Source organism: Lipotes vexillifer, unplaced genomic scaffold, assembly GCF_000442215.2.
Source record: "Lipotes vexillifer unplaced genomic scaffold, Lipotes_vexillifer_v1.1 scaffold170, whole genome shotgun sequence".
Classification (NCBI taxonomy): Eukaryota; Metazoa; Chordata; class Mammalia; order Artiodactyla; family Lipotidae; genus Lipotes; species Lipotes vexillifer.
In genome coordinates, this window is record NW_006772326.1 from 434,911 (window position 1) to 461,500 (window position 26,590).

The 26,590-nt window shown below is 45.2% G+C and overlaps 1 protein-coding gene across 1 annotated transcript in view; it reads left to right on the forward strand.

Moving 5' to 3' along the window:
* The window catches only part of RASSF3 (Ras association domain family member 3), a 68,732-nt gene that overhangs the window by 37,886 nt on the left and 4,256 nt on the right, over positions 1-26,590 (forward strand). The window contains exons 2-3 of the mRNA XM_007447379.1: positions 21,940-22,047; positions 24,594-24,822. Coding sequence (XP_007447441.1) covers positions 21,940-22,047; positions 24,594-24,822 — 337 coding nt within the window. The remainder of the gene's footprint in view (positions 1-21,939; positions 22,048-24,593; positions 24,823-26,590) is intronic.

The window sequence follows — 26,590 nt, forward strand, 5'->3', positions numbered from 1 at the left end:
GGAGAGAGAGAGAGAGAGAGAGAGAGAGAGAGAGAGAGAGAGAGAGAGAAAGGGAGAAAACCCAGGTCCACTTTCTTTCTGATCCTTCCGCCAGCCCCTCATGCAGCATCCCCTGTGTTCCAGAAGCTGGGCTGGGCACTGGAGGACAAAAGTGTGCCCACAAGGCATGTATAGTGCAGAAGGAGGTTGGGAGAGGTGCATTTGCTTTTTTCTTTTTAATGTGGCATTGCCTTGTGCTCATCTGTGGTAGGAAGTGTGGGTGGCACTATTTAGGTAGTATGGGATGGGGGTGGGGTGGGGCTGACTGTAAGATGGCTGGAAGCCTAATTTAAAGTGGTAAAATCAGCTTGTGGCTGAAATTTGATAGTTGCAGAGGTACTCTTTGAAAAGACACAGTGTCTCTAGAAGAGTAAGACTTGTTGCTAGCTTAAAAATTCTTCGTGGAGGAAAGAATTCCTCATGGTGCTGGAGGAACCACCAGGATGATGGTGAGGTAATCCATCTGATGGCTACTCTTTCCTGAGGTAACAGAAGACAGACACAGCTAATTTTCTTTCTTGAATAAATTTATTTATTTATTTTTGGCTGCGTTGGGTCTTTGTTGCTGCAAGGGCTTTCTCTAGTTGAGGCAAGCCGGGGCTACTTTTCCTCGCCTTCGTGGGCTTCTCATGGCGGTGGCTTTTCTTGTTGTGGAGCACAGGCTCTAGGTGCGCGGGCTTCAGTAGTTGTGGCACACGGGCTCAGTAGTCGTGGCACACGGGTTCTAGAGCACAGGCTCAGTAGATGTGACGCACGGGCTTAGTTGCTCCGCGGCTCCGTGGGATCTTTCCGGACCAGGGCTTGAACACGTGTCCCCTGCATTGGCAGGTAGACTCTTAACCACTGTGCCACCAGGGAAGTCCCCAAAAGATTACTGTTAATTAAAGAAAACCAGACCTCTCAAGTTAGTGCATTTAGCGCTTTTCTATGTATGGGAAGATGCAAGAGTCTGACTCACTGACATAATTCCGTTGATGTGCACCTCAGCTATCCACAGCCTGTATCCTGTGCTTTCCCATCCTGAGTCCCCTCAGGGTGCACCACTGGGGGTGCCGCAGCAGCGGCTGAGGGCTTGCTGGCCACAACATCCTTTGTTTACTGATACAGTAGGCAGGCGACATTCTTTGTCCACAGCGGTGATAACATTTTTTTAGATAAAATTATCTGACTTATCTGCTATGTAGCAGGTTCTCAGAAAGAATCCTTTCTATGGATGTTATGCCCACCAAAACCTACTTGTTTCTTTTGTTCAGAAATGTTTACTGAGCACCACCTGTGTACTAGGACTTGCCCTCTGCCCTCGGGACTGGATCCCAAAACAGAAAAATCTCTGTCTTCAGGGAGTGCAGATTCTTGTGGGTGAGGCAGTAATAAATAAGATGACTAAATATATGATATATATATATTTTTTTTCTCTAGGAGTATACTTTTCTATCTCTCTGTGTAAAGTTTTCTATCTCTAGTTGTATACTCTTCTATCTCTACGTGTATAGTCTTCAATCTCTAAAAGCATCATCTTCTATCTCTAAATGTAAAGTCATGTATCTCTAGTTCTATAGTGTTCTGTCTCTAGGAGTATACTCTTCTATCTCTAGGGGTAAAATCTTTTATCTCTAGTTGTATAGTCTTCTAACTCTAGTTGTAAATCTTCTATCTCTAGAAGTATTATCTATCTCTAGCTGTACAGTCTTCAATCTCTAAAAGCATCATCTTCTATCTCTAGTTGTAAAGTCTTCTATCTCTAGTTGATATATGATATTTTAAATAGTGGTGAGTGCTGAAGAGAACCGAGTGAAGCATGGAAGGTGAGATATGGGGTGTGGGGGTGGGGGTGTGGGTGGGAGAAGGCGCACTGAATTATTTAACCTGTAACGTAGCTGCGTGCTGCTTCCGTGTCTAACGGGGTCCTTAGGCTCTAGCTGGAGGCCAGCACTCACCCCTCTGTAGAAGTGGAAATTCCTTGCTGTCCCTGGCGTGGTGTTTCTGGGAGAAGGTGGGTTCTGGATCTTGCTTGGCTGGGAATGAGGGCTCCACAGCAAGGTTTAAGGTTTGAGAGGTGTGTGTGCGTGTGTGTGTGTGTGTGTGGTCTTTGGATATCCATGGAGAGTGCTTAGAATAGTGTCCAGCATTCAACAAATTTTAGCTGTTATATGTTAACAATGTGTTGTGTCTTCTGTTATAAAACTCAAAGCTTTAAATAGAAACTGGAGGGACCACTTTCTTGGGAAAAAAAGTGCCCAGTGCTAGCAGAAGTAATTACGTAAGTTCCAAATTTGGAGCAGAGATGTAATGTTGACTGCCCCCACTCCATCCTTCCCACACTGGTACTTCTCTTTTCAAACACCCCAGTCTTCTCTCTTCCTCCCCCTTTCATCCCCTGGGGCCATTTTGGAGAAATAGGTTTTTAAAGCAGGAACCACAGTTAATATTTGCGACAAAGGCCGCCTTGTGTGATTATCTACTGAATCAGTAGGTAAAAGGAAGAAACTTTTCAAAGAACAATCAGGTTTCTAAATATGTATATGGATAAAGAGAAGAGGATAACAATCTAGTAAAGATGTGGTGCGTGCTGACTGGTGAAAAAAGAAGATGCAGTGCTTTGTTAAACTTTGGCCGTCTCTCGTCTAGTGGCTAAATGTGGGTTTTAGAAAATACAGAATTCCATTTAGGAGTGCAAGCTTATTCTGTGTGGTTTATACCTGCAATTTCTCATTACTTCTCACTGTCCTTGACAGTGTTGTTTTTTAGTTTAAGGAGTATGGATTTCTGGTTTTAAAAGTTATACTGGAAACTTTATTGAAGGCTACTGCTAAATCATCTTCTAAATCAGAAAAGCACTGAAGTATTCTGGAAAATTTCAGAATTCGCATGGATCTGGGTTAGAATGTCAGCTCCCCTCTTAGCCAGTTGTATAAAATTTGGGCAGATTAATCTCTCTATCTCAGTTTTCTCACATGTGTAATGATTTCTCCATCTTTTTTTTTTTAATTCATTAATTAATTTATTTATTTATGGCTAAGTTGGGTCTTCGTTGCTGCGTGCGGGCTTTCTCTACTTGTGGCGAATGGGGCTACTCTTCGTTGCGGTGCGCGGACTTCTCATTGTGGTGGCTTCTCTTGTTGCGGAGCACAAGCTCTAGGCACGTGTGCTTCAGTAGTTGTGGCACACCGGCTCTGTAGTTGCGGCTTGCGGGCTCTAGAGCGCAGGCTCAGTAGTTGTGGTGCATGGGCTTAGTTGCTCCGTGGCATGTGGGATCTTCCGGACCAGGGCTTGAACCCATGTCGCCTGCATTGGCAGGTGGATTCTTAACCGCTGCACCACCAGGGAAGGCCCTCACATGAGTAATGATTATTATTATCTCACAGGTTTGTTGTGATGATTGAATGGATTAATATATGTGTGAGTTTTTGGCACAAGGTAGATGCTAAAATTTAACCTGATTTATCTGACTTCTGTCAGAACTAGTTTGTTCATTCTTAATATTGATTTTGAGAGCCCTCAGTCAGACTGCCCAATTGACAGACGTTAATTTTTAATGTTAGCTTTTCAATTAATGTTATTATTAAACACCAACTTTAATAATAATAGTACTAGTAATGATGGTAGCCAGCCATCATTATAAGGTGCTTTGTGTGTGTTATCTTGGTTACTCTGAACAAAGACCACCTGAGGCCAGGTATTTATATCGTGTTCATTTTGCAAACAAGAAACTAAGGACAAGAAACTGAGGCGGCTTCGTGAGATTAAGAGATTTAGAAAGGAAGGAAGGAAAAATGTTATGTTAAAAGATTGATCTTTATTGATCAAGATAACATCTGAGCAGAAAAGTAGTGGGAGGTTGCTTATGCAAGATAGCATTTTGAAGCAGTCAGCCTTTTGCAGGGCAGAAGCCCAGTCCTCCTGTGGCTACAACGTGGAACCACTGTTTGTTTCATGCATACAGTACTGGGCCCTTTGAATGCCGATTGAATGGAATCCTAAAGGTCTGGTGTATTAGTCTTCCTGAAAATTCCCAGGAAGTTTCTAGCTTTGCTTTCTCCTAAATTGATTTGTTCCCCTGGGAAATAACTGGATTACTGCTGATTACTGTCAGTTCTCACTGGAATGAGAGAGAGTCCAGCCTATAATCTCTGTTTTGCAGGAAAGGAAATCGGTTGGAAAACAACAGATAGGCCTGCCCAGGGTGTCTGGTGACCAAGCTGAGATGTGCATGATTTCTCTCACTTGCTCTCTTCCTCCAGGATTGCTGAGGTTCTCCAGGCCGTTGGGAATTTGTGGTGAATCAGCGGTTGCCTGTCCTTAAATTTAGCAATTTAGAACTTTTGATATACCCAATGCTCCAGTTACCTGCAAATGAAAAATTTAAAGTTCTAGAACGTGGCATTGCTCCCCACATTTATACTTGTGCTTATTTCTCTCTTTGAATGCCAACATTTTAGTGAATACGCAGAGAAATTATTTTTGGCTGTGTTGGGCCTTCGTTGCTGTGCGCGGGCTTTCTCTAGTTGTGGCGAGGGGGTCGGGGGGGAAAGCTCACCACAACAGCATTATGAAAATAAGTCCAAAGGGACATAACAAACCAAGGTAAGAACGTTGACTGGATCAAAAGCAGCTATAAAAGATATTTGTGGGACAAATAAGGAACTCTGAATATGGAATTGATATTGGATGATGAAACGAAATTATTGATTTTCTTAGGTATGATAATAAGGGTGTTTTGATTATGCAGGAGAATGACCTTATTCTTAAGATGTTCATGCTTAGGTATGAAGGGGTAGAACGTCATTATGTCTGCAATTTAGAAATGATTCTGCAAAACATAAATCTCACCCCCTACACAGCGGTGGCATTAAACCCACTGAGGGCAGTCACTGCACCGGCCGGAGTGCCTGACACATGGTGACATGCACAGTAACTGTTGCTGAGTGTGGGAGTTCATTACAGAGAAACTGGCCAGCACTGCCACCTCTTCCCTTACACTGAGCTCCTCCAGGGTCCGGTCTGTCTTTGAGCCTTCCCCAAGCACCTTGCACAGTGTCAGGCACTCATTAATCTCTGTTAAAGGAATGGGGAAAATGCTCAACTAGTATTGACATGATAGCAGTGACCATCTGAAAGTGGGTTGCTTTTTCCTTGCAGACTCGCTGACTGGCAGGAATCCAAGGACGAAGGAGAATCTGTCTAGTTCAAGGGGGCGTTTTTAGGGAAATGAGGCTGAGTTAGTAACAGATCTGGAGAAGGAGCTGCAAGGTACTGGGTGATGCAGCCGAAATCCCCAAGACTGATGTATTTTTGCAGAAAATAAGCAGGTGCCCTTGTGCATCGTGAAAGCTGAGCTTTCTGGAACTTCCCATTGTTAACTTTGGAATTTGGTTTGGTCTTAGGCTAGGCTAGTTTTTAGGTTTTAAGAGCATAGGGTAGACCTGCGGTTGCTCTCAGGTTATGAAACGTGATTAAGCCCCTTCTTGGGTGGTACTGGGAAGGGAAGGAAAACAGCATTTTGTCCAGATTTATTGCCTGTTGCTCATGTGTGTTTTACATTGTTCAGTGTTTTCTCAAGACATGCAGTGAGAAGTTCAGTGAGAAGTTTCTTCCCCAAGTACTAAGCAAATACTTGTGGTATTTAGGTATAGAATGGAGTTAGTTACAGATTGCCTAATGCCGATTGTTTATTTTCTGTTTTAGGATGAAAGAAATGGGACACAAAGAGGGAAAACCATTTTTTATTTGTTACAAATTTGAAATCTTCCTCCCTCCCTCCCTTCCCCTTGTCTTTCTTTCTCTTTTTCTTTCTAACTACCGATAAGTCAGAGTGGTTAACTGAAGCAAACTCTAAACATACCCTTTAGCAGCATGCTAAAGTATTTTCTCTTTGTCTAAAATTAGCTGATTTGAGCTAGGCGCTCTGGTGTTCAGAAGCCTTCCATCAGGAGCCTCCAGCCCCTCCTCTCTGGTTTTAAGAGCTCTGGATAGCGTGTTTGATGGGGAAGCAAACTGGGAATGACTTTATCTTTTGCAGAAGAATTTGCAAATATCTGAGGCAGGTTCCGCCTTAGATCCCACCTCCTCCAGGGAGCCTTCCCCAGAGTTTTCTCTCCTGCACTCTCTTTTGGACCATCTGTCACCTTATCCTTCACTAAAACCACTTTTCATGTCCCGCCCTGCCCTGAAGGGCAGATGCTGTGCTCTGCTTACTGTCCTGTCTCTGTGCCTCACACAGCTGTTGGCTAAATATTTATGTGCTTGGCAGATATTTGTTGAATGCTAAAATTGGTCCGTTGACTAAGCAGATAGAAAGGAAAATACTACTTGGTGGTGAGGTTGAGCAAGAGACTTTGTCTTTTCACATGAAAATTAAGAAGGAAGTGGGGATAGAAAAGAAAGTGGGAGAGAAACTAGTTGAAATGGGAGTGGCTCAGAAGTGTTGACAAGGTCAGAATGTGGTGGGAGAAGCCCCTGGCCTGGAGGAGGGCTGGCAGGGTGGGAGTGGGGCTCTCACGCCCACCCTCCTCCAGCTCTAGGGCCCACCCTCCTCTGCCTGAGCCCTAGATGGCTTTGTGCATTTCTAAGTTGTGTTTTGCTTTCCAATGTTTATTTATTTGGCTGTGCCTGGTCTTACTTGCTGCACCTGGAATCTTTGTTGCAACAATGAGGGCTCTTTTCGTTGCGGCATGCGGGCTCTTAGTTGCAGCACGTGGGATCTAGTTCCCCGATCAGAGCTCGAACTCTGGCCCCCCCCTGCATTGGGAGCGCGGAGTCTTAACTACTAGATCGCCAGGGAAGTCCCACGTTTTGCTTTGTAAAACAATGTCTGTGCTTTTCAAAAATGTGGTTTACCTGCTTTGATTGGGAAATGACATTTATTTTTGTGAAATTATGTGTACCTAGTAAACAGATTCCATTTGTTAGTGTCGGGAAATGTTTTTCAGTTGTGGGGTGTGTGTGTGTGTGCGTGTGTTCTTTTTATCAGTAGTTCCTTGAGAGAAGGGGGCTATAGCTTCTACTCTAGACCAATAGAATTTCTGTCTTAGACATGTTCCCATTTTACAGGACCAGACTACATCCCATTTCCCTGCCTCAGTTCTGAATCAGTTGAGAAGACTGGAATAAGGATAGAGACCAAAAAATTTACCTGTACTGCTGGTAACAGATAAAGCCGATGTGGAGAATGCAGCTTATCCCTGTTGGCAAGGGGCCATCCCGAGGCTGACCTCCTGTGCTGTGCTGGGGATGGCCCCCCTACAGGGGCAGAGCAGGATGCTGGCCCCCACTGAGGACAGAGGGAAGGGCCGGTTATGCATGCATGCCCACTTTCTCTCCTTCCAGAGTCACTGCTCCCATTCTCTTTCCTTGTGGGCACGGAGACTGACGGGGTGGAGAGAGGAAGCCTTCTTTTCCTTTTAAGAGGTAAGAAAATGACACCTGGAGAGGTTATGTATTTTCCTAAGGTCACCCAGCTAGTTGGCAACAGATTTTTCTCCTGGCCTCTCCAGCCCATCTGGTATGCGTAGAAAGGACATGGTTTTGGAGTTGCCCAGGCCTCATGTTCACGTGCTACCTCTGTGACTTTTGCCTGGGGTTATGCATCCATACAGTGGGGTTAACTTTCTACCTCAAGGGTTCTTGAGGGTTACATTAGCTCTAACCTGTGTTTAATAACCTGGGCCAGGGACTTCCCCGGTGGCGCAGTGGTTAAGAATCCGCCTGCCAAAGCAGGGGACACGGGTTCGAGCCCTGGTCTGGGAAGATCCCACATGTCGTGGAGCAACTAAGCCCATGCACCACAACTACTGAGCCTGTGCTCTGGAGCCCGTGCTCCGCAACGAGAGAAGCCACCGCAATGAGAAGCCTGTGCACTACAATGAAGAGTAGCCCCTGCTCGCCGCAACTAGAGAAAGCCGGCGTGCAGCAACGAAGATCCAAGGCCGCCAATAAATTAAAAATAAATAAATAAGTAAACTTATATAAAAACCTGGGCCAGTGCTCCATTTCCTTAAATAAGCATCACACATGTCATCACACCAGCCTGGGGCAGTTACCAGTCCACCAGTTCTTTTTTTAAGAAATCTGGCTTGGAGCCTCAGACAACTTGGTGATTGGGGGATGGTTCTCAGCAGAGTGGGACTTGGAAGTTGACTTTTAATTTTCATGTTTTGGAAGGAAAAAAAATTGCTTCTAAGGAAAAAAAGTCCTAAATTGAAAGAAATTCACATGTCACACGCGCCCTAGAAAAACTTGCATCACATCAGAATTGATTTTATCGTCAGGAGTTGAAAGCGGCCTGTTTAACCTTGGGGAGCTAATGCCTTTCAAATCTAAATATTCTCATTTCTAGGACATTCTTTAAGTAGCTGTTTGAGAAGTCTTGTTTTGTCATGTGTTAGAGGAGTCTGTGAAAATGTTCGGGGTGGAGGGGTGGTGTGTGCACATTAGCGGCCTAAGTGAAGGGGTGGAAAGGTGAAACAGCCTTTGTGCAAGGGATCTGGCCCAGAACTTGTACGTTGTGATGGGATGTAGTCCCTGTCCTCAAGTTTCCTTAGATGTACTGGATGAACCAATTAGCCATGCCCTCCGGGACACTGTTGTTTCAGGCGATGCCCCACATGGGGACGAGGATGCAGCTCCAAGCAGGCGCATATCCTGTGTTGAATACTGTGCATTGACCCTCCACTTTCAGTGTCTGCTGTTTGCTTCCTGTCCAGATATTCAGTTGAGTGGAGTACATACAACTTTGATCCACGTTTGTTTCAGACCCCTAATGCCCGTATATTCATTAAGTTAACTTCAGTTTATCTTCTTTCTTCCAGTTCAGGTCTGCCTTTCACTTTATAGCTCACACCTCTCAGCTGAGCAGCACCCCAGAACCGGCTCCAGGTGCCAGGGGGAAGGGGGGGGCAGGGCAGCCGGGCTGCCGAGGACGCCTAGTACTGAGGAAAGGCGGGGTGGGAGGGCACTTCCTCCAGGCCTTGGGCTTCCTGTGCACGCCTGGAGGAAAACGGAGCTGGAGGGTGTGTGAGCCCTCCCCTTGTGCAAGTGACAGAAACATTCCTGCACAACAAAGAAAATCTAAATTGCTTGTAAATTATCCCCGCCCCCCCCACTGCCAATTAATGAATTAATGGCAATTCAGTTTCCAGGGTAACTAGAATACAGCTTTTATTTATAAATTAGTCCATTAATAGGGTAATGTTTAAAAAGCTACTTTTCCTTTTGTCAGTCCTTGGCAATAGCAGTCTTTTTTTTTTAATAGCTAGGGAAACCTTTATTTTCCAGACCACAGTGGCTTATTGTCACCTGGGCGATCTCTAGTTTGCTCTCTCTAGCAACTTCCATATGTTGACCTCTGTAAGTGCGTTTGGCTGCCCACGTTAGCTTTGTCACTTCGGTGCCTCTGTTCTCTATGTCAGAGTTGTTTCCCTGAGGGTGGCTCGCCCGTCAGGGGCAGTCGGCACATCAAAGTTTGTTCAGTTACTCTGGCAGAGTGCTTGCGCTGCCTTTGTTTTCTTTTGTTTCCAAGGCTGTTTTTTAATTTACTTTTTTTTTAATATATGAAAGTCCTTTTCTCCCACCTCACTAGATTTTACTCCCCACTCCCTCCCCAGTTAAAAGTCATACAGACCGAGAAGTTTTTGAAAATTTTGTAAAAGTTTTTACAAAAAGAAAAAAAGAAGCCTCAAATCGTACCAGTCAGGCATAAACCCTCTTAACATTTTGGAATATTTCCTTCTAGTCTTGAGGCACAGTTTGTTATACTGGATGTGCAGTTTCTCCTCTGATTTTTTTTCCCCCCCATTAAAATCTCTCTGTAGGCTTCATGTTAACAGCTCCTGTTAGGTCCCTCTTAAGGTGTATGAAAGTATTTAACCATTTCCTTAACGTTGGGCATATAGTTTGTGATTTTTAAACTAATTCTCTGTGGACCTGGCCAGTTTACCAATTCCCTAGTAAATTGCTAGTTGTGTTAGTACCTCAGCCTCCAAAACTCAGGTTGAATACTGTGTATCAAACGCCTAAGCCTCCGGAAGCCAGTGATGCACAAAACTGAGGGTCCCCCCACGCACTTTCACGGCCTTTGTCCACGGTCCTTCTCTCCTCTTGCTCCCTTCCTGACTGAACTGGCTTTGCATCAGACAGACCTGCTGTGAACCTCAGCCCCTGCACTAACTGCGTGTTCTTGGGCCCATGAATTCTTATAAACCTCCATTTTCCTATTTGCAAAATAGGGATAAGAGTGATTCCCCATCACAAGTTATTTTAAGAATTGTGAGTCAGGTGTGAAGGGTGTGGTGCGGTGTCTGGACCTGGGGGATGCAGCTGCTTGCATCCCCCTGCTGCTCAGCCCCTTCCAGGGAGTTGGCTTGGCTAATTCTGCCCGTCCAGTTTTGGAAGAAGAGCAGAAAGGAAAGGGAAGCACAATGGGGGAGGTGCATTGAGAAGTGTGAAGTTCTCAAAGTGTTTGTCTCAGCACCGTCTGCGCCGGGGATTGAGCCCCCTGGCTGGGGTCAGTGAGGTGGGAGGTGTGGCCCAGGGACACCAGGCCCTTGGGTGGTCACCTGGCAGGGGGGCGGGGGCGGGGGCCTGCCTCCCTAGTCTCTCTTCTGGCCTGAGTCACCTGACTCACCGCCAGCCTCTGACTCTGCCTGTGACTGTGACGGAAGACTCCGCCAAAAGTCTCCTGAAGTCTTCCGTGTTTCTCACCCCGTCCACAGCGAAGCAGGAGGGCAAGAAGGGATTTCTGTAGAAAAGAGTATCTTTAGCAGTTACCTGTGTGAGGCTCTTCAAGGCACTGATCCCCCTGATTTCTGTATGAATTGCTCTAACTTATCTTTTAATTACTCCAGAGTCCTGTCACCTCCTTGGTAGGAAGGAGGAAGGTGATTCCTCAGATAAAACCCACACCCGGGACAGCTGAGGTAGAGCGGAATCCGTAAATGTTCTTCGTGTGCCCATTTTGTGCACAGATCGTGGTCCTCCTGAGAGTGGAGCGCACCATGTGTTGCCTACGAAGAATACATGGGTACAGAAGAATGAGTCCTCGTACACTTGGTACTTCAGCCATGCCTTTTAAGGGCTATGAACAGACTTAATCAGAAGAGCCGTCTGGAGTGCCGTGGAGTGCGGTGGGAGAATTCAGGACGAGGCTGTGGATTGAATTAATGGGAGCAAGAGTGACATAAAACAGCTTAACTCCTCATGGGCCCCTTCAGACTTTCACCTTTGTCTATTAAAATAAAACGTTGACGGTCTGGACACGTGGCTTGGAAGGACTGCCGATTCTCTCCCTACTCCTGTGGTGCTATCTCGGCACCTCAGTTGGTATGAGAGCGAGCTGTACAGATGTGTTTGGACTAGTGCATTAGTAGGGCTGCACTGAGTAAGAATTGAAGATTTACGAATCCAGGCCTTTAGAGGAGCTGGATGTGATTGTCTCCCTGGACGCTGTCAACCTGAACAAGTTGTTGTCATCTGCGTTTTAAAACTCTGTGTCACCTGAAAATGGAGAATCTAAGTTGCTTTTAAGTCTCCTTTTATTCTGTGGTGGCAACTTTAAAAAAAAAAATTTTTATTTATTTTTGGCTGCGTTGGGTCTTTGTCGCTGCGCGGGGGCGAGCAGGGGCTACTCTTCGTTGTGGTGCACGGGCCTCTCATTGCGGTGGCTTCTCGTTGCGGAGCACAGGCTCTAGGCACATGGGCTTCGGTAGTTGTGGCACGTGGGCCCAGGAGTTGTGGCTTGTGGGCTCTAGAGAGCAGGCTCAGTAGTTGTGACTCAAGGGCTCAGTTGCTCCACGGCATGTGGGATCTTCCTGGACCAGGGCTCAAACCCGTGTCCTCTGCATTGGCAGGCGGATGCTTAACCACTGCACCACCAGGGAAGTCCTGTGGTGGCAACTTAGACTCCGCATTATAATTGGCAAGGAAGAAGACACGAAGCTTGCTCCTGATAGTTTTTCTTGGAGTGCTGGTCTACAGACATTTCTTACTTGCTTGAGGCTCTCCGTCCTCTGTTCAGATTCGGTTGCAGCTGGCAGGGGGATGACTCCGTTGGTCTGCAAGCCTCTGCGCTTCATTCTCGGATCCCTGCTGTCGTGGAGCTGGAGCCTGCTGAGTCCCCCAGATGGGCTCCACCCGCCTCCTCCCTGGCTGCTGCAGTGTTCCTTCATACTTCCTGTCTGGCTTCCTTCCAGACGAGCCTGCTCACTTCCTTTCTCTGGAACTTCCCCTTATTGCCAAGGTTCCAAGGTTTCACCAGGGATGTGGTGGTCACCAGACCTGACCTCCACACCCTGACCTTTGAAAGAGCCTCTCTTGTCCCTGGGGTAACCTGAATTAGGGAGCTGTGGCTCATAATTGCTGCCAAAGGAAATGGATGGCTGCTGGGTGACCCGCAAAGCCTTGAGCAGTAACAAGGGCCTTAATCTAAAATTTAGGGTGGGCGTTATGTCACCGCTTGACATTGTAGTGCCAGTCTCCCTTCCCTCCTGGTTTCTCAGCCATCTCTTATATGTATTTTTCCCATTAATTTTCCTACTGCCCAGTGGACTTTTTAAGTACTTGATTAGGGTGGTGTTGTAGATGGTACAGAATCTTAGAAAACTTACTGCTGAAAGGGACCATAATCCAATGCTCGCTTAATAATCAAGGAAACCGAGTTTCTGAGGCCATGCCTTCCTTTGGAAACCTGAGTCTCTTCTTACCGAGATCTCAGAGAGGGGGGCCAGAGGTGGGTGAGGGCAGGGGCAGGAGTGCTGGCTCACCTCAGGCCACATTCTTTTTCTAATTATTGAGAGCGGGATTTGGATGTGCTTGACTCTGAGGCCTTTTATAATCTTTCCTTTCTTTGTTGCCTAGAATTTAAAGAAACTTAAGCCAGTTGTGAAATGTATCACCTTTCAGAAATGAATAGCATCTTAATTGACTCCCTTTGAAAACATGTCAAACTGGGATTTTTAAGTCCGAGTGTAATCTGGTATGCCTTGAGGTTGGGACCTCCAGCTGGGGCACGCCGGGGAGACTGGTCCACCTCCAAGTTTGTTTTCTGGCTCCAAACAAATGAGTGGCTGTTTGACGATTGGCACACGACCCGGTTTTAAAAGTACAACCATATAGGGTATGGCAGACTGGTAACCGGGGGGTTTACAAAGTGAGGTCATGGAAGGCCCAGATGAAACGCTTTTAATGTGTATCACAACTGCAATTAATCTTATTAACATGCTGGGCCTCGGCCTGCTCTCCTGCCCTGGGTGTGCAGGGGTATTTGAGGGGCATGCTTTGAAGGACTCTCTTCTTTGATGGTGCAGATGGATAGCAGAAGCGTATCAGACTTTGTATCTGGTACCATAAAGGCCTTTTGTGTGCCCATGCAGATGCATTCAGTTTTGAGAAGCAAACAAAACGATGCAGATCGATAAGATATACAAAAGAGGACGGGTTTTAAATGCAGTCTTGTAGTTGTGGGCTCTGGGACCAGACAGAATCAGATGAAAAGGGATAGAGCTCCCTCTTAGGTTCCCAGCATCCAGCTTGTTCCAGTTCTGGGAGTGAAAGATTTAAAAACATGACTTGTTGGGAGGCAAGAGTAAACACAGGAAACAGCAAACCATAAAAGGTGCTGCGATGCTAAGTCTGAATTGATGGGGTAGCGCAGGGGTTCCTGAGGCTGCTTTGGTTAGGATGGCTTCCTGGGTGGGGTGGCCTTGTGACCCTTGGGAGGGTCACAAGGTGAGGGGGGCCAGTGGGGGGGCAGCACATGGTACTCTTGGGGGAGAGATAAGTGGGCCGAGTGGTAGGGCGGTGCAGTGGTAGGGCTAAGGCTGGGAGAATTTAAAGGCTATAGATGGCACACTTTGATCTTTCCATCTCTCTCTTTCACAAGTGCATGTAAGAGAAGGCTAGTACAGTATTGCGTCCTTATAAGGCTGCTGCCCAGTTGTTTTTGCGGCCCATTTTTTTTTTTAGAAGTCCTCTAAAATACCCATCTAGACTCCCTTCTGCCGTTCTCTTTGTTATTGTTTAACAAGTAGCCTTGCGGACAAAGAGGTTGTTTAAAATTGTTGGGTTCAACAGATGTGGTTTGGGTATGCTAATATATTCTAATGAATACAGAATCTACTCACTAAGTGAATAATTGATGAGAAAAGAAATATCTGTATAAGGTACCCGTTTGCTCATAATTAATTAATGTCACACTTAAAACATTATTAAAGGTCTGTTCTCTTCAGGTTTCCTTGCTGTGTGCACCCTATGCGGGTTTCTCACCTGCAGGACTTCTCAGAGCCTTTAGCATTGTAAAGTGCATTGGGAATCAGTGCAGTGGGAGGCAGCCCTTTCTGTCCACAGGACATCTTGGAGGATTAGCGGTCCGTGGGGCACCCTGCTGTTTGACAGTGCTGTGTGCATTGCCCTTGCCCTCTTAGCTGCCCTCCATTTGTCCGTTTACTTTTCCTACCCCAAGATAACAGTGATGCATATCTTGAGCCAAGGAGGGTGAGGGGGCTGTTACATCCCTCCCTTCCTTTTTCTTTGCTATTGGAGCAGCGAACTTCTTAGATGGCTGCATAGAAGAGTTGCCTACAAGCTAAATTTGGGCAGGATGAGTCCCCGAATCCTCATATAAATGGAAATAGAGTCCTAGCTCTATATCCTGCCATTAAAAAAAAGAAAGAAGGAAAGAAAGAAATCTTCCCATGTGGCAGGGGGAACAGCCTGAGAGTGGCCAGGATGAATCAGCATGCCGTGGCCGGACACCAAGATAAGCGTGACTCTAGACATGGCACTCGTCCTGCGATCAACCCTGGTGTGGTGAGAACGCAGCAGCAAGCAGCAAGCTGTTCTTTTAAGGTCAAGAACAGCAACAGCCAACACCCCAGAAACAAGTGTTCTGGTTCTTTCCTTCAGGAATAGACTCTTCCTTGCTCTAGAACTGTTGTCTTTTTACTGTAACATATTATTTTACTTTGCTTTCTTGTGGCTTTTCCTCCCTAGTTGTTCATTTACACCTGTGCACATTACAGTACAGCTTCACACTGTCCACTGGAGTCCCACAAGCTGCATGGGGCTATGTACACTTAAATTATTTAAAATGAAATAAAATTTAAAACTCAGTTCCTCATTTCAAATGTTCAGATACCATGTGTGGCTGTTAACTGTTCTTTTTTGGACAAGGTAGATAGAGAATGTTTCCATCATTGCAGATAATGCTGGTGGGGGAAAACTTTTCTGGGTCCCCCCAGCACCTCTGGCTACTTTTTTTAAAGTTGTTTTTGGTTGTTGTTTTGTTCTGTTTTAGCATTTTAATGTGCTTCTGATTTTTTTTTTTTTTTGGCTGCACCTTGTGGCATGTGGAACTTCCTGGACCAGGGATCAACCCTACGCCCCCTGTAGTGGAAGCATGGAGTCTTAACCACTGGACCACCAAGGAAGTCCACCTCTGCCTACTTTAACATCTTAGAGCTTGTGGTACCACAAGTGAGGAATGTCTGACAGACATCAGCCATAAATGCGAAGCTGTCCCCTGTGGCCTTTCTTGGCACCTTCATCAGGGTTGAGTAAGACATGCTCCCAGCCTAAAATACCCTCTTGGGGCTTTGCAAGCTTAGCTGTGTGTGACAGCCCTTCCTGTATTCATCACAGGGTTTCCACTTTGCACACCTAAAGGACATCTCAGGACAGTGCTTTCCTGCTAATCACACTTTAAAATCTAGTTCAGGAGCATCTAACCTGACTTGTTGAAAGTTTCTTTTGAGCCCCCCAAACAGCTTGCTCACTAGTTCCTGAAAATCACTGCTGCATACTGTGCTTATGTGCAAACCTGCTTTGATTTGCTTGTAGGTCCCTCCCTGATTGCAGTAGAAGGATCTCTCCCAGAGGAGATTTTTCTGTTTAGGTACATGATACTTGGTTTGATGTCTTTGTTGGAACAGAGCCTGGAAGAAAGACATGTGAAGGAGTCATTACCTAGACTCCATTCCATTTGAGCTATCCCTGAATTCCATTTGCAGCAGGGCTGACTGGTCCAGGGAAGTGTGGTCTTAAGGATGAAAGGTGCTTGGTGTTTTATTCCATACACGATAAAAGGCTGGCACTTGTTCTATCTGTAATTGCACTGGGTACCCCAGTCTGTTTGGGACATGAGTAGGTGACTGCCTGTTTCTCCAATTGGAGAGAAGATGAAAAGTAGGGATTCATGAGTTTGGAATGGAGCCTCACTTAGAGAAGGCACCTGTTGACTTGGTATGTTTACCCTTCACAGGCTTGACCCCAAACCTGGCCAGGAGTCAGAGCTGCTCCCCACGAGAGCGGCAGGACCCACCAGTGGGGAGGTGATGACACCCTTATTGTCTGTCATGCTCCTGTCACGGGCACAGTGCATATACTGTCCTCCACTCAGTCAGGGAATCTATGCTATTTGCATTTTTAAAAAAGGGTCAGTAGTTTTGTTTTTTAAAGAGGTCCATGATGCAAACAAAACAACCCCACACATGCCAGGGGGTGGGGCAGAGAGTAAGACAAACTTGGCTAGACTGTGAGCCAAGAAAAGGCAGAAAGGCAGGGACCACAGTGGTCTCTCCCGGCTTTAAGTGCTTGGTACAGAGATGGGCACCAGTAGGCAGACAATAAATAGTTGTTGATAATAAATGAGTTATATTTTCATAACAGTTCTATAAAGTCCATATTGCTTTTCACATTCTAAAGAGATAAGAAAACTGAGACTCAGAGAGGTTAAATAACTTGCCTATGGTCACACAGCCAGAACGTGGCAGAGCTGCGATTCAGACCTAAGTATGCCTAAGCCGTAGACCACATAACTTCACCAGGCTCAAACAGAGGGAGAGGTAGGGCCATATTCACCTTCTCGCTCTCCCTCTTTCTCTCGCACATAGTTACTCTCAGATGCTTTATACTTGTTAGGTTTATTTTTATTGTTGCATTTTTAACTTAAATTATTTTATGCTGCGTTTTATATAGTCCTGTCTGTCAATTATATCTCAATAAAACTGGAAGGAAAAAACTTTAATTTTGATATTATTTCAAAATTACAGAAAAGTTAGCAAGAAGGGTATAAATAGTGTCCAGACCCTTTGTCGAAGTTTGTAGGGGTCTGTATATTCTTGGACAATCTTGATTCGCGATCTGCTCTAGCCTAGGGCGGGGCCACACTGCCTGGGATTCCTGTGTGTCTGCGAGGTAGGGTGTGTCCTTTATGAAAGGTCACCGGTGTAAAAACAGTGATGTAACCCCACCCAGGAACTGAGGCAAATCCGAGAGCAGCCATCCAGGGCTTGCTTGCTAGATGTAAACATGAGAGAAGAGTCTAGGGTTTATAATTTTGCATGGAAGAACTCTCCCTCTGAGAAACTGGAGGGTTTGGGGAATGTAAAAGAAAAGTGGCTTATAAAAAAGATGACTTGTAACTTCCCAAACAAACACTCTCAGGCGTGGCATCATACCCTCCTCGGCTGCCAAGAACAATAATGGATGCGTTCACAGACGCATGCGCCCATGCCATTTCCTCTCCTCGCCATACAATTAAAGATGAACGTCTGTGCTCCGCTGTCTCTGTTCCATGCGCACCACACGGGTTTTTTTTTTAACTCTCTGCTTCTTGATTTCACTTCTGTACGCATTGTGCCTACTTCCTCCCTTCTGGGTTCCGTCATAGCCGTATTCCCAAAGGCACTGTGTTTGGAGGACAGGCAGGATTCTTCCCTGTGTGAGAGGAAGAGGTGGGGGGGTCTCTTTTAAAGGGGCAAACTATCTGGACGTTTTCCAGATCCGGAGACTTTCTCCAGTTCTGACCCTCCAGTTCAGCTCCAGGGCCTGAGCTTGCGACTCCTGTGCCTTTCCCTCTGCTGCCAGACTCCTTCACTCAGAGGAACTCTGCTTAGTTATCTTGGAAGCCTTTTTTCTTTGACATTCCTCACTCATACTCCACCTGTGCTGGACCGGAAGTGCCATGAGGGCAGAGGTGGTGTCTGACATCCCCACGCAGAGCAAGGCCTGGCACACAGCTTCTGCTCAGCAAATATTTGCTGAATGAATAGGCCTTGATCTGTGGCCTTGGTGTACAGTTGCTCCCTCAGTTGACTTAAATATACAAGATCATAGTGACTTCCTTGGCAGTCCAGTGGTTGGTTAGGAGGTCTGCCCTCCCACTGTAGGGGACACGGGTTCGATCCTTGGTCGGGGAGCTGAAATCCCACAAGCTGCGGGGCGCGGTAAAAACAAACAAAAACAAGATCACAGAAGAGAGTGTAGATCTTAGAAGTTCTCATCACAAGAAAAAAAAAATTATGTATGGTGATGAGTGTTAACTTACTGTGATGATCGTTTTTATATGCATATAAAATTACACTGTACACCTGAAACAAATACAATATGTCAATTATATCTCAATTGAAAAAAGAAGACAACTAATTTCTCGTCAGAAATAATGCAAGCAACTCTTTTCCTGTTATTATGACTCAAGGCCAAAAAAAAACACAGTGGTGATTGTTTTCTAATGTATAAGAATATTGAATCATTATGTTGTATACCTGAAGCTAATATAATATTGTAAGTCAGTTATACTTGGATGAGAAAAAATACAGGATCAGAGCCCTTTAGGTTTTAGCTGCTTCTCTGGGATTTGCTTTCCAGTTGATCTCACTTTTAATAGTGAGATTTTAGCTTTGGAAGGGATCTTTGGGTCCACCTGTTTTCTGTCGTTGCTTCCTGCAGTTTCCTGGGTTTTTAATCTCTGATGAAGGTAGCAGAGTGGTTATACAAGCATGTCTCAGTTATCTGTACTTGGATGACCCAGAGCAAGTTTCTCTTCCCAGACTGGCTTCCTCCTTTGACTTTGCTCAAGCTTCTGGGAAGGCTGACTTGAGGAGGCCTCAGGGTGGATGCTAAGTCCAGTAGCATCAGCAAAACCTGTGATTAAGAACTCACCCAAATGGGGCAGTTGCCTGGTGGTCTCATGGTTAGGATTTGGCGCTTTCACCGCTGTGGCCCGGGTTCATTCCCTGCTTGGGGAACTGAGATCCTGAAAGCCTCATGGCACGGCCAAAAGAAAAAAAAAAAAGAGGCAAATAAGTTGAACAGACATTTAAAAACAGAAAAACAAAAAGTGACCAAGATAACTTGACCACCCTGCCCTTTGCTCTTAATCACTCCCATCACCCCTTCTCCGTCTCTTCATTCTTAGACTTCTTCTTTAAGTAGTAAGTCCCCAGGGTGTATCTATGCTACAATATTCATGTAATTTGCTGTTTTATTTATTTTTAATGGTGAGCCTTTGGTTTCCTCGATTCCTTGAGTGGAACCATCTTGTCCCATTGGTCACACTGGGGAAGCAAATCTCTGCAAGCAGGAAGCACCTTGGAGATGTCTACTCCAGTCCCTTTATTTGATAGGAAACAAAGGAGCAGATGCAGACAGGTTAGTAGCCCAGGGCACAGGATTAGTCAGTGACAGACCCAGACTAGGCCCAGGTCTGGCTGGAATGCGGCAATTTTCCAGCACCCTTTGCTCTGCCATCATCACATCCCACCCCCATGAAATGGAAAATCTCTTATTGTATACTTTTTTTTGGTCTTTAAAAAATTTTTTTGTTTTATAATTATTTTCTTTTTTTATTGAAATGTAGTTGATTTACTATGTTTCAGGTGTACAGCAAAGTGATTCGGTTTTATATATCTATAGATACATCTATCTATATCTATCTATCTATATATATATATTAATTTATTTTCCCTTTTTGTGGCTGCATCGGGTCTTAGTTGCGGGACACGGGATCTTTGTTGAGGCTTGTGGGATCTTTTCGTTACGGCACGTGATCTGCTTGGGCTTCTCTCTAGTTGTGGCATGCGGGTGGGCTTCTCTCTAGTTGTGGCATGCGGGTCTTCTCTGGTTGTGGTGCACAGGCTCCAGCATGCGTGGGCTCTGTGGGTTGCAGCACGCGGGCTCTCTCATTGAGGCGCGTGGGTTTAGTTACCCCCCAGCATGTGGGATCTTAGTTCCCTGACCCGGGATCGAACCCGTGTCCCCTGCATTGGAAGGCGGATTCTCTACCACTGGACCACCAGGGAAGTCCCCAGATATATATATTCTTTTTCAGGTTCTTTTCCATTATAAATTGTTAGAAGATATTGAATATAGTTCCCTGTGCTATACAGTAGGTTCTTATTGTTTATCCATTTTACATATAGTAGTGTGTATCTCTTAATCCCAAATTCCTAATTTATCCCTCCCCCCTCTTACTGTATACTTTTTAGGATATGCTTTGAGGAGTCTTTGGACAGTTCATAGTGAAAAATGAATGTTGAAACAGAGACAGTCTCATTTTCTACTTTAGCTATGGCCTGTAGCTGCCTAATTGTGGATTGGAAGGGGCAGGGCCAGCAGAGAAATGTGAGAGACACATTGGAAATAGTCATTGAAGCTTCTGAAAAGTTATTTTAGTCTATGGCTTTTTCTCCTCCTAACCACTGACACCAAAAATAAGACTGCATTGGTAGATAGGATGCTCCCAAGGGACTTTGAGGCTTGCTCCTGAAGCTGGGCCGTGACCATGGCGTCCCCCCAACACTGACCCCTCAGTCCACACTAGGACAGGTCTGGAATCGAAAAGTTACTGAGATGACTTGTAGTCAGCACACCCGTCTCAGGGTCTCCAATCGAGGAACTTGAGACCTGAATGGATTTTATACCCTTTAAAGCTCTCCTGCAGTTTTTGTCATGGCCGTTCCGTGTGTATCTATCACGGTAGCTCACAGTGCGTAGGTGGGAGCAAACACCTGCTTGGATAACCTCCAGCTGTGAGGTCGGGGTGATTATCTGGCTGGAAGAGAGGTACCTTTTTAAAGGTTTTATTTTGGGGGAGAAATCATCCGATATTATTGTTCTTCCTCTCTGTCCTGAAGATTGTTAGGACCCTTGATCTTTTTTGAGTTGCTTCTCAGGTTTGAATCTGATTATGCAGGCTTTCCTTTACGTTTTCAGACACCCACACGGGAATGGTGGGGATCTATTCGATTTAGTGGAAACAACATAGAGGACCTGGATTAAAATTGAGCTTGGTCTCTTAACCAGTTGGGTTGTCCCCGGCAAGCCACTTGACCTCTGTGAGTCTCAGTGTCCCTGTCTGTAACAATTAGTGTCTGTAGTAATTAGTGAGGATTAAATGGGGATCCCATATGGAAGTACTTGGAGTTACTGAGGGTTGGTGGGCTTTGGAATCAGGTTTTTCAGGTAAGCTCCAGCCCTTCTGCAGAGCAGTTAAGTTTTTATTAGTAGGTTGATTTACTTCTTAGAACTTGATCTCATCTAGTAAAAATGCCAACTTGGTTAAGTTGTTGGGAGAAATAAATGCAATATAAGTCAGGTGCCTGGTATACTGGGCTTCATGGGGCCAACAGATTCTGGAGTGTGGCCGTCAGTGATTGCATATTAGCCATCGCATGATGTCATGCACTGGTTGAGCTCTTTAGACAAAAACAGTTAGTGAATGTTTCACAGCGATGAGAGGATTTAACTAAAATCTTCCCCTCCAGAGTGTGGGGGGAGGCATGGGTGGGGTGAGACTGGGAGGGGCAGGGGTTGAGAGTGGGTGTGTCCAGGAAGTCTGGTTACTTCTATCTTGGCATGAGGATTTGTTTGGAAGATTAAATGACCTTCTTGGTAGTTGTATAGAATTTGACAGGTCAGTGATTAGTGCCAGTTTAACACTTATTAACTACCATACTTTTTGCTGGTAAAGATTGTAAAGCTATAAAGATCATAAAGTTCATAGGATTTGTGTGTGTGTGTCAAGGTAAAGTGCTCCGTAGTTGTTGTTATATAGAATGTGAAAAGAACCCTGGCTTATCTGCATTTTTTTCTGTGATTGCTCATGTCTGACTTGGCTTATTTTTCTTCTAGGATGTGGAGAAAGATAAGGAAACCCACAATTACCTCAGCAAAGAGGAAATCAAAGAGAAAGTTCATAAATACAACTTAGCAGTCACGGACAAGTTGAAGATGACCTTGGTGAGTACCCACACTAATAATACTGTTTAGGTTGACACGTGTTGAAAGACAACTATAAGTTGTTGGTACTACAGTCTGTATGTTTTAAAATCTCTGAATCATACTTGCAGAACCTTAATGGTCAAGGTATACAGGACCGGAGAATGGGATATTTCTGCCTCTTTCAAATGAAAGCTGTATTTTGAAGCAGCTTTATCTCATAATCAATCAGCACTTCCTAAAATTTTATTTTAAAACATGTTATGATCCCCAAAGGATTTTTAACACTGAGTGTAATCCCTTGCCTGTTTTTAACACATGGGCAGTAACTCAGATTCTAATAAGGCCTTAGATAAGTTTTATCTTGTGTAAATAAATTTGGAAGTGTCAGGAAAAGGATCTTGTGCCCCTGGATTGGGATCTAATTGAGCTCAGATTTTTCTCAGCTGGAGAAAAATGTGTATTATGGAGTATGTAATACTCAGCTTTCTACATTGTTGTTTCAGGCTCCTGCAGCTTTGTGCCGATGCTGTTAGAAGCTCGGTGGGGAGCAAGGGGGTAGGAGGGAGAAGCACAGGCTTAGTGACAAAGAAAGGGTGACCCAAGGCAGAGCCAGATGCACGTTCCTGTAACTGGTCTGGCCTCGCCCTGCCACTTGATGACTTTCCTCGAGGCACCTGCCTTCCCTCGGTGCCAGTGTCCAGGGCCCTTGGACCCCTGCCTGGCAGTCTATTGACTGTGAACTGACAGAGTTCAGCAAAGGACAGGGCGACCGGTTAGAACAGGCCCTACTGAATTCTGTGACCCTTGGGGAGGAGCTTTTAAATATAAACGCTTGTGATAAAGGATCCCTCCCTAGGGGGACTCCACCAAAAAGGGGAGACAGCGGATGATCTCAAGATTATTCCTCATTATTCCAGCAGTCGTATTTCTCCGTCTTCAAACACGGTTTTTATCAAAGCAGAAAAATTCCACATCCCTCCTCTTCCCCTTGGAGATTAAAACAGATGGAAGTTTCCATGTCGTTTCAAAGATTAAAAAAAATGTGGTGTTGTATAATACTTTCCATAAGAATGAATGAGTGAATTAGTATTATAAATTGACCTTGTGGAAAGGAAGAAAAATAATGGCCTATAAAGGAGATTTTTCATGTTCTGTGTTAACTGTGTCATTTATTTATAACACCTGAAGATTTGTTTAAATAAAACATTACAATGTTTTTTACCTAAACATACTAAAAGTTAAAAGTGAAGACCAGACTATTAGAACTATTTTTAGCAACTAAGAAATAATAATTCTACATCAGTTAAGATAAGTGCTAAACTCATCAAACTGTGTATATTAAATATGTGCAGTTTTTTTGTTTTTTTTTTTATAAATTTATTTATTTATTTATTTTTGGCTGTGTTGGGTCCTCGTTTCTGTGCGAGGGCTTTCTCTAGTTGTGGCAAGTGGGGGCCACTCTTCATCGCAGTGCGCGGGACTCTCACTGTCGCGGCCTCTCTTGTTGCAGAGCACAGGCTCCAGACGCGCAGGCTCAGTAGTTGTGGCTCACGGGCCCAGTTGCTCCGCGGCATGTGGGATCCTCCCAGACCAGGGCTCGAACCCGTGTCCCCTGCATTGGCAGGCAGATTCTCTACCACTGCGCCACCAGGGAAGCCCCCGTGTGCAGTTTTTTGTATGCAAAAATTGTACCTCAATAAAGCTGTTAAAAACGTTCTTATATATAGAAGGAGACATCAATACCATGTTAAATCAAAAAAGACAAGTGCTTGGGAATTCCCTGCCTGTCCAGTGGTCAGGACTCCATGCTTCCACTGCAGGGGGCACGGGTTCTATCCCTGGTTGGGGAACGAGGATTCTGCATGCTGTGTGGCCTGGCCTCCCCACCCGCCCCCACCCCCCCAAAAAAAAGAAGACAAGTGCTTATATTATGTCTGTAGTTCACATCATAGCTTGAATTTGTTTTAAAAATGTTGCTGCTTGAGGTGTCTGAAATGCCTCATCATGTATCCCATGCTGTGGCAGATCCCGTGCTATATAAAATAGGTTAAGCAAAATTGGTAATCTCCGGTACCACTAGGAATGAAAATAGCTTGTTTTCTTCCTGTCTGCTCCTTGTTACTTGAGTATTTCAAAGTCCTAATTGTGACTTTCCTTTTCTGTGTAATAGCTGGTCATCAGTTGATGTTGTTTCCTTTGTGCAGTTAGCCTGGACATATCCCCAAGCTTTAATAAGCCCTATGGTTTGGCCAGCATCTGTGCCAGGGGATTGTAACCTCACCCATGGACCCTGACCTTTCACTTGTAGCTTCAGTGGCATGAGTCCTGGACTTTGGTCCCCACATCTGCCCTGCAGACCTCACCTCTGGAAGCACTTTCCTGGAGTGTGTTAACCGCCCCCGAGGTCATTCCCTGAGGGGCAGTCTTGAGTGAGGTTCTGTCACAGAGCTGAAAAAGAAAAGAACAAGAGAAAGGAGTGTTTCACCTTCCTTCTTTGTTGTTGTTTTGATATGCTCCTTCCCTAAAATGCCCAGCTAAGGTGTGTGTTTTTATTCCTGCTTCAGAATTCAAATGGGATTTACACTGGCTTCATTAAAGTACAGATGGAACTCTGCAAACCTTCACAGACTTCTGGAAAACCTGCTCCCAGTAGCAATGGCTGTATGAATACGCTCCACATCAGCAGCACAAACACTGTCGGGGAAGTGATCGAGGCCCTGCTCAAGAAGTTTCTTGTGACCGAGAGCCCTACCAAGTTTGCACTTTATAAGCGTTGTCACAGGGAAGATCAAGGTACCCTGCCACACTTGAAATGAAAATGGTCTCCGCTTTTATTTCTGTCTTTTGGCCTCATTAGTGGAAGGGAGTGATAGGTGTGTCAGTTATGTCAGGGCCCAGGGCCAGATTCTGGAATAAATGGTGATCATGGTGTGTGCTTAATGCTTCTTGGCTGTCTGTGTCTTTCAGTTGGACAGTTGTGGGTCTTAGGAGCCCAGAGGTATCCATATGTGATGGGTATTTATGGAGGATTTGTGATGTGCACAGGAGGATAGCCTTTTTTCTTTTCTCTTTTCCATCACTTTGATTTTAATTCTCTTTCGGACAGAAAAGAATGCATCTGAGCTTGAAGTTTTCAGTAGCACATCGACATTGGATGTGCATCCGAACATGGAGTGATTGGTGGCCTTGCATTCCCGAGACCCGAGGATCCGGAGGCACATGTGTATTAGTGCACATTGCAGACTTATGTAAATGGCACAGCCTTGGGCTCTCCTTTTCCCTTAGCCTGCCTCGAACTAGGTGTTACCTGGGGGCGTGTTGGCACCCTGGCCCCCCAGGGGCTCATGCAATGGGCAAACAACATTTTGATCTGAGGTCCGCCTGTGTGAACTTAATACCTACAATCAGTGGATTAAAAAGAGAATCTTTTTTTTTTTTTTTTTTTGGGGGGTTAACTTTTTTTTTTGGCGGTACGCGGGCCTCTCTCTGTTGTGGCCTCTCCTGTTGTGGAGCACAGGCTCCGGACGTGCAAGCCCCAGTGGCCATGGCCCACGGGCCCAGCTGCTCCGTGGCATGTGGGATCCTCCCAGACCGGGGCACGAACCCGCATCCCCTGCATCGGCAGGCGGACTCTCAACCACCGCGCCACCAGGGAAGCCCCTAAAAAAAGAATCTTAAATTACTGCATGAAACTGAATAAGATATTCCAGGTCAGGTCATCATTGAACAGAAATTGATACCAATGGTGGACAACAAGTGATTCAGTGATTCACTAAGTGCTAATTTGAAAATGGTGTGTATATGTGAACATTTAAGCTTTCCCTAATTTTTCTGGGTTGAGCCTATAGCAGCTGGAGCAGAAAATAAACTCACCTTGGCATGATGGGAAAATCCTTTGGTTGCCTGGGGATGAAACCCAGCTAGATGCTGAGTATGCTCATGTTTCTTCAAACCGTATTATGGGCTGGGCCTGCAGAATACAGAGATGAATAGGGTAAGGTTCCTGTCCTCCAGAGGACACAGGCTCAGCAGTGGGGGGAAGTTTACATCTACAGGGAAATCAGCACCTACAATGCAGTTGTATCCGGAGGTACTGAAATAATACAGGTCAATTGATGGCATTTTGTCCTGCCAGCTTCTTTGCCTGCCCACCTGGACTTGACTTGAGCTGCATAATCTGACAGTGATAGCATCTTGCTGAATATTACCCACATGGCAAATCTTTCAACCCTACAAGGCAATGCCAGTAGTGTGTGTGTGTGTGTGTGTGTGTGTGTGTGTGTGTGTGTGTGTGTGTGTGTGTGTGGTGTGTGTGTGTGTAGCACAAGATACATGTAGCTGGGCTTAAAGCCACCAGAGCTTGTGTTTGGACGGACTGCTTCATTTGTTTGCGGCTGCTAATTCTAAATTAACCTGTAGAGAGATTTGCTTCTAGAGTTCTGATTTCATGTTCTTGGGATGGTATTTTTTTTTATTGTTTTTAAAGGGGTGTGCAGATCCTTTTTTTAAGTTTATTTTGCTTTCTTTTTTTTTTTTTTTTTTTTCGGTATGCAGGCCTCTC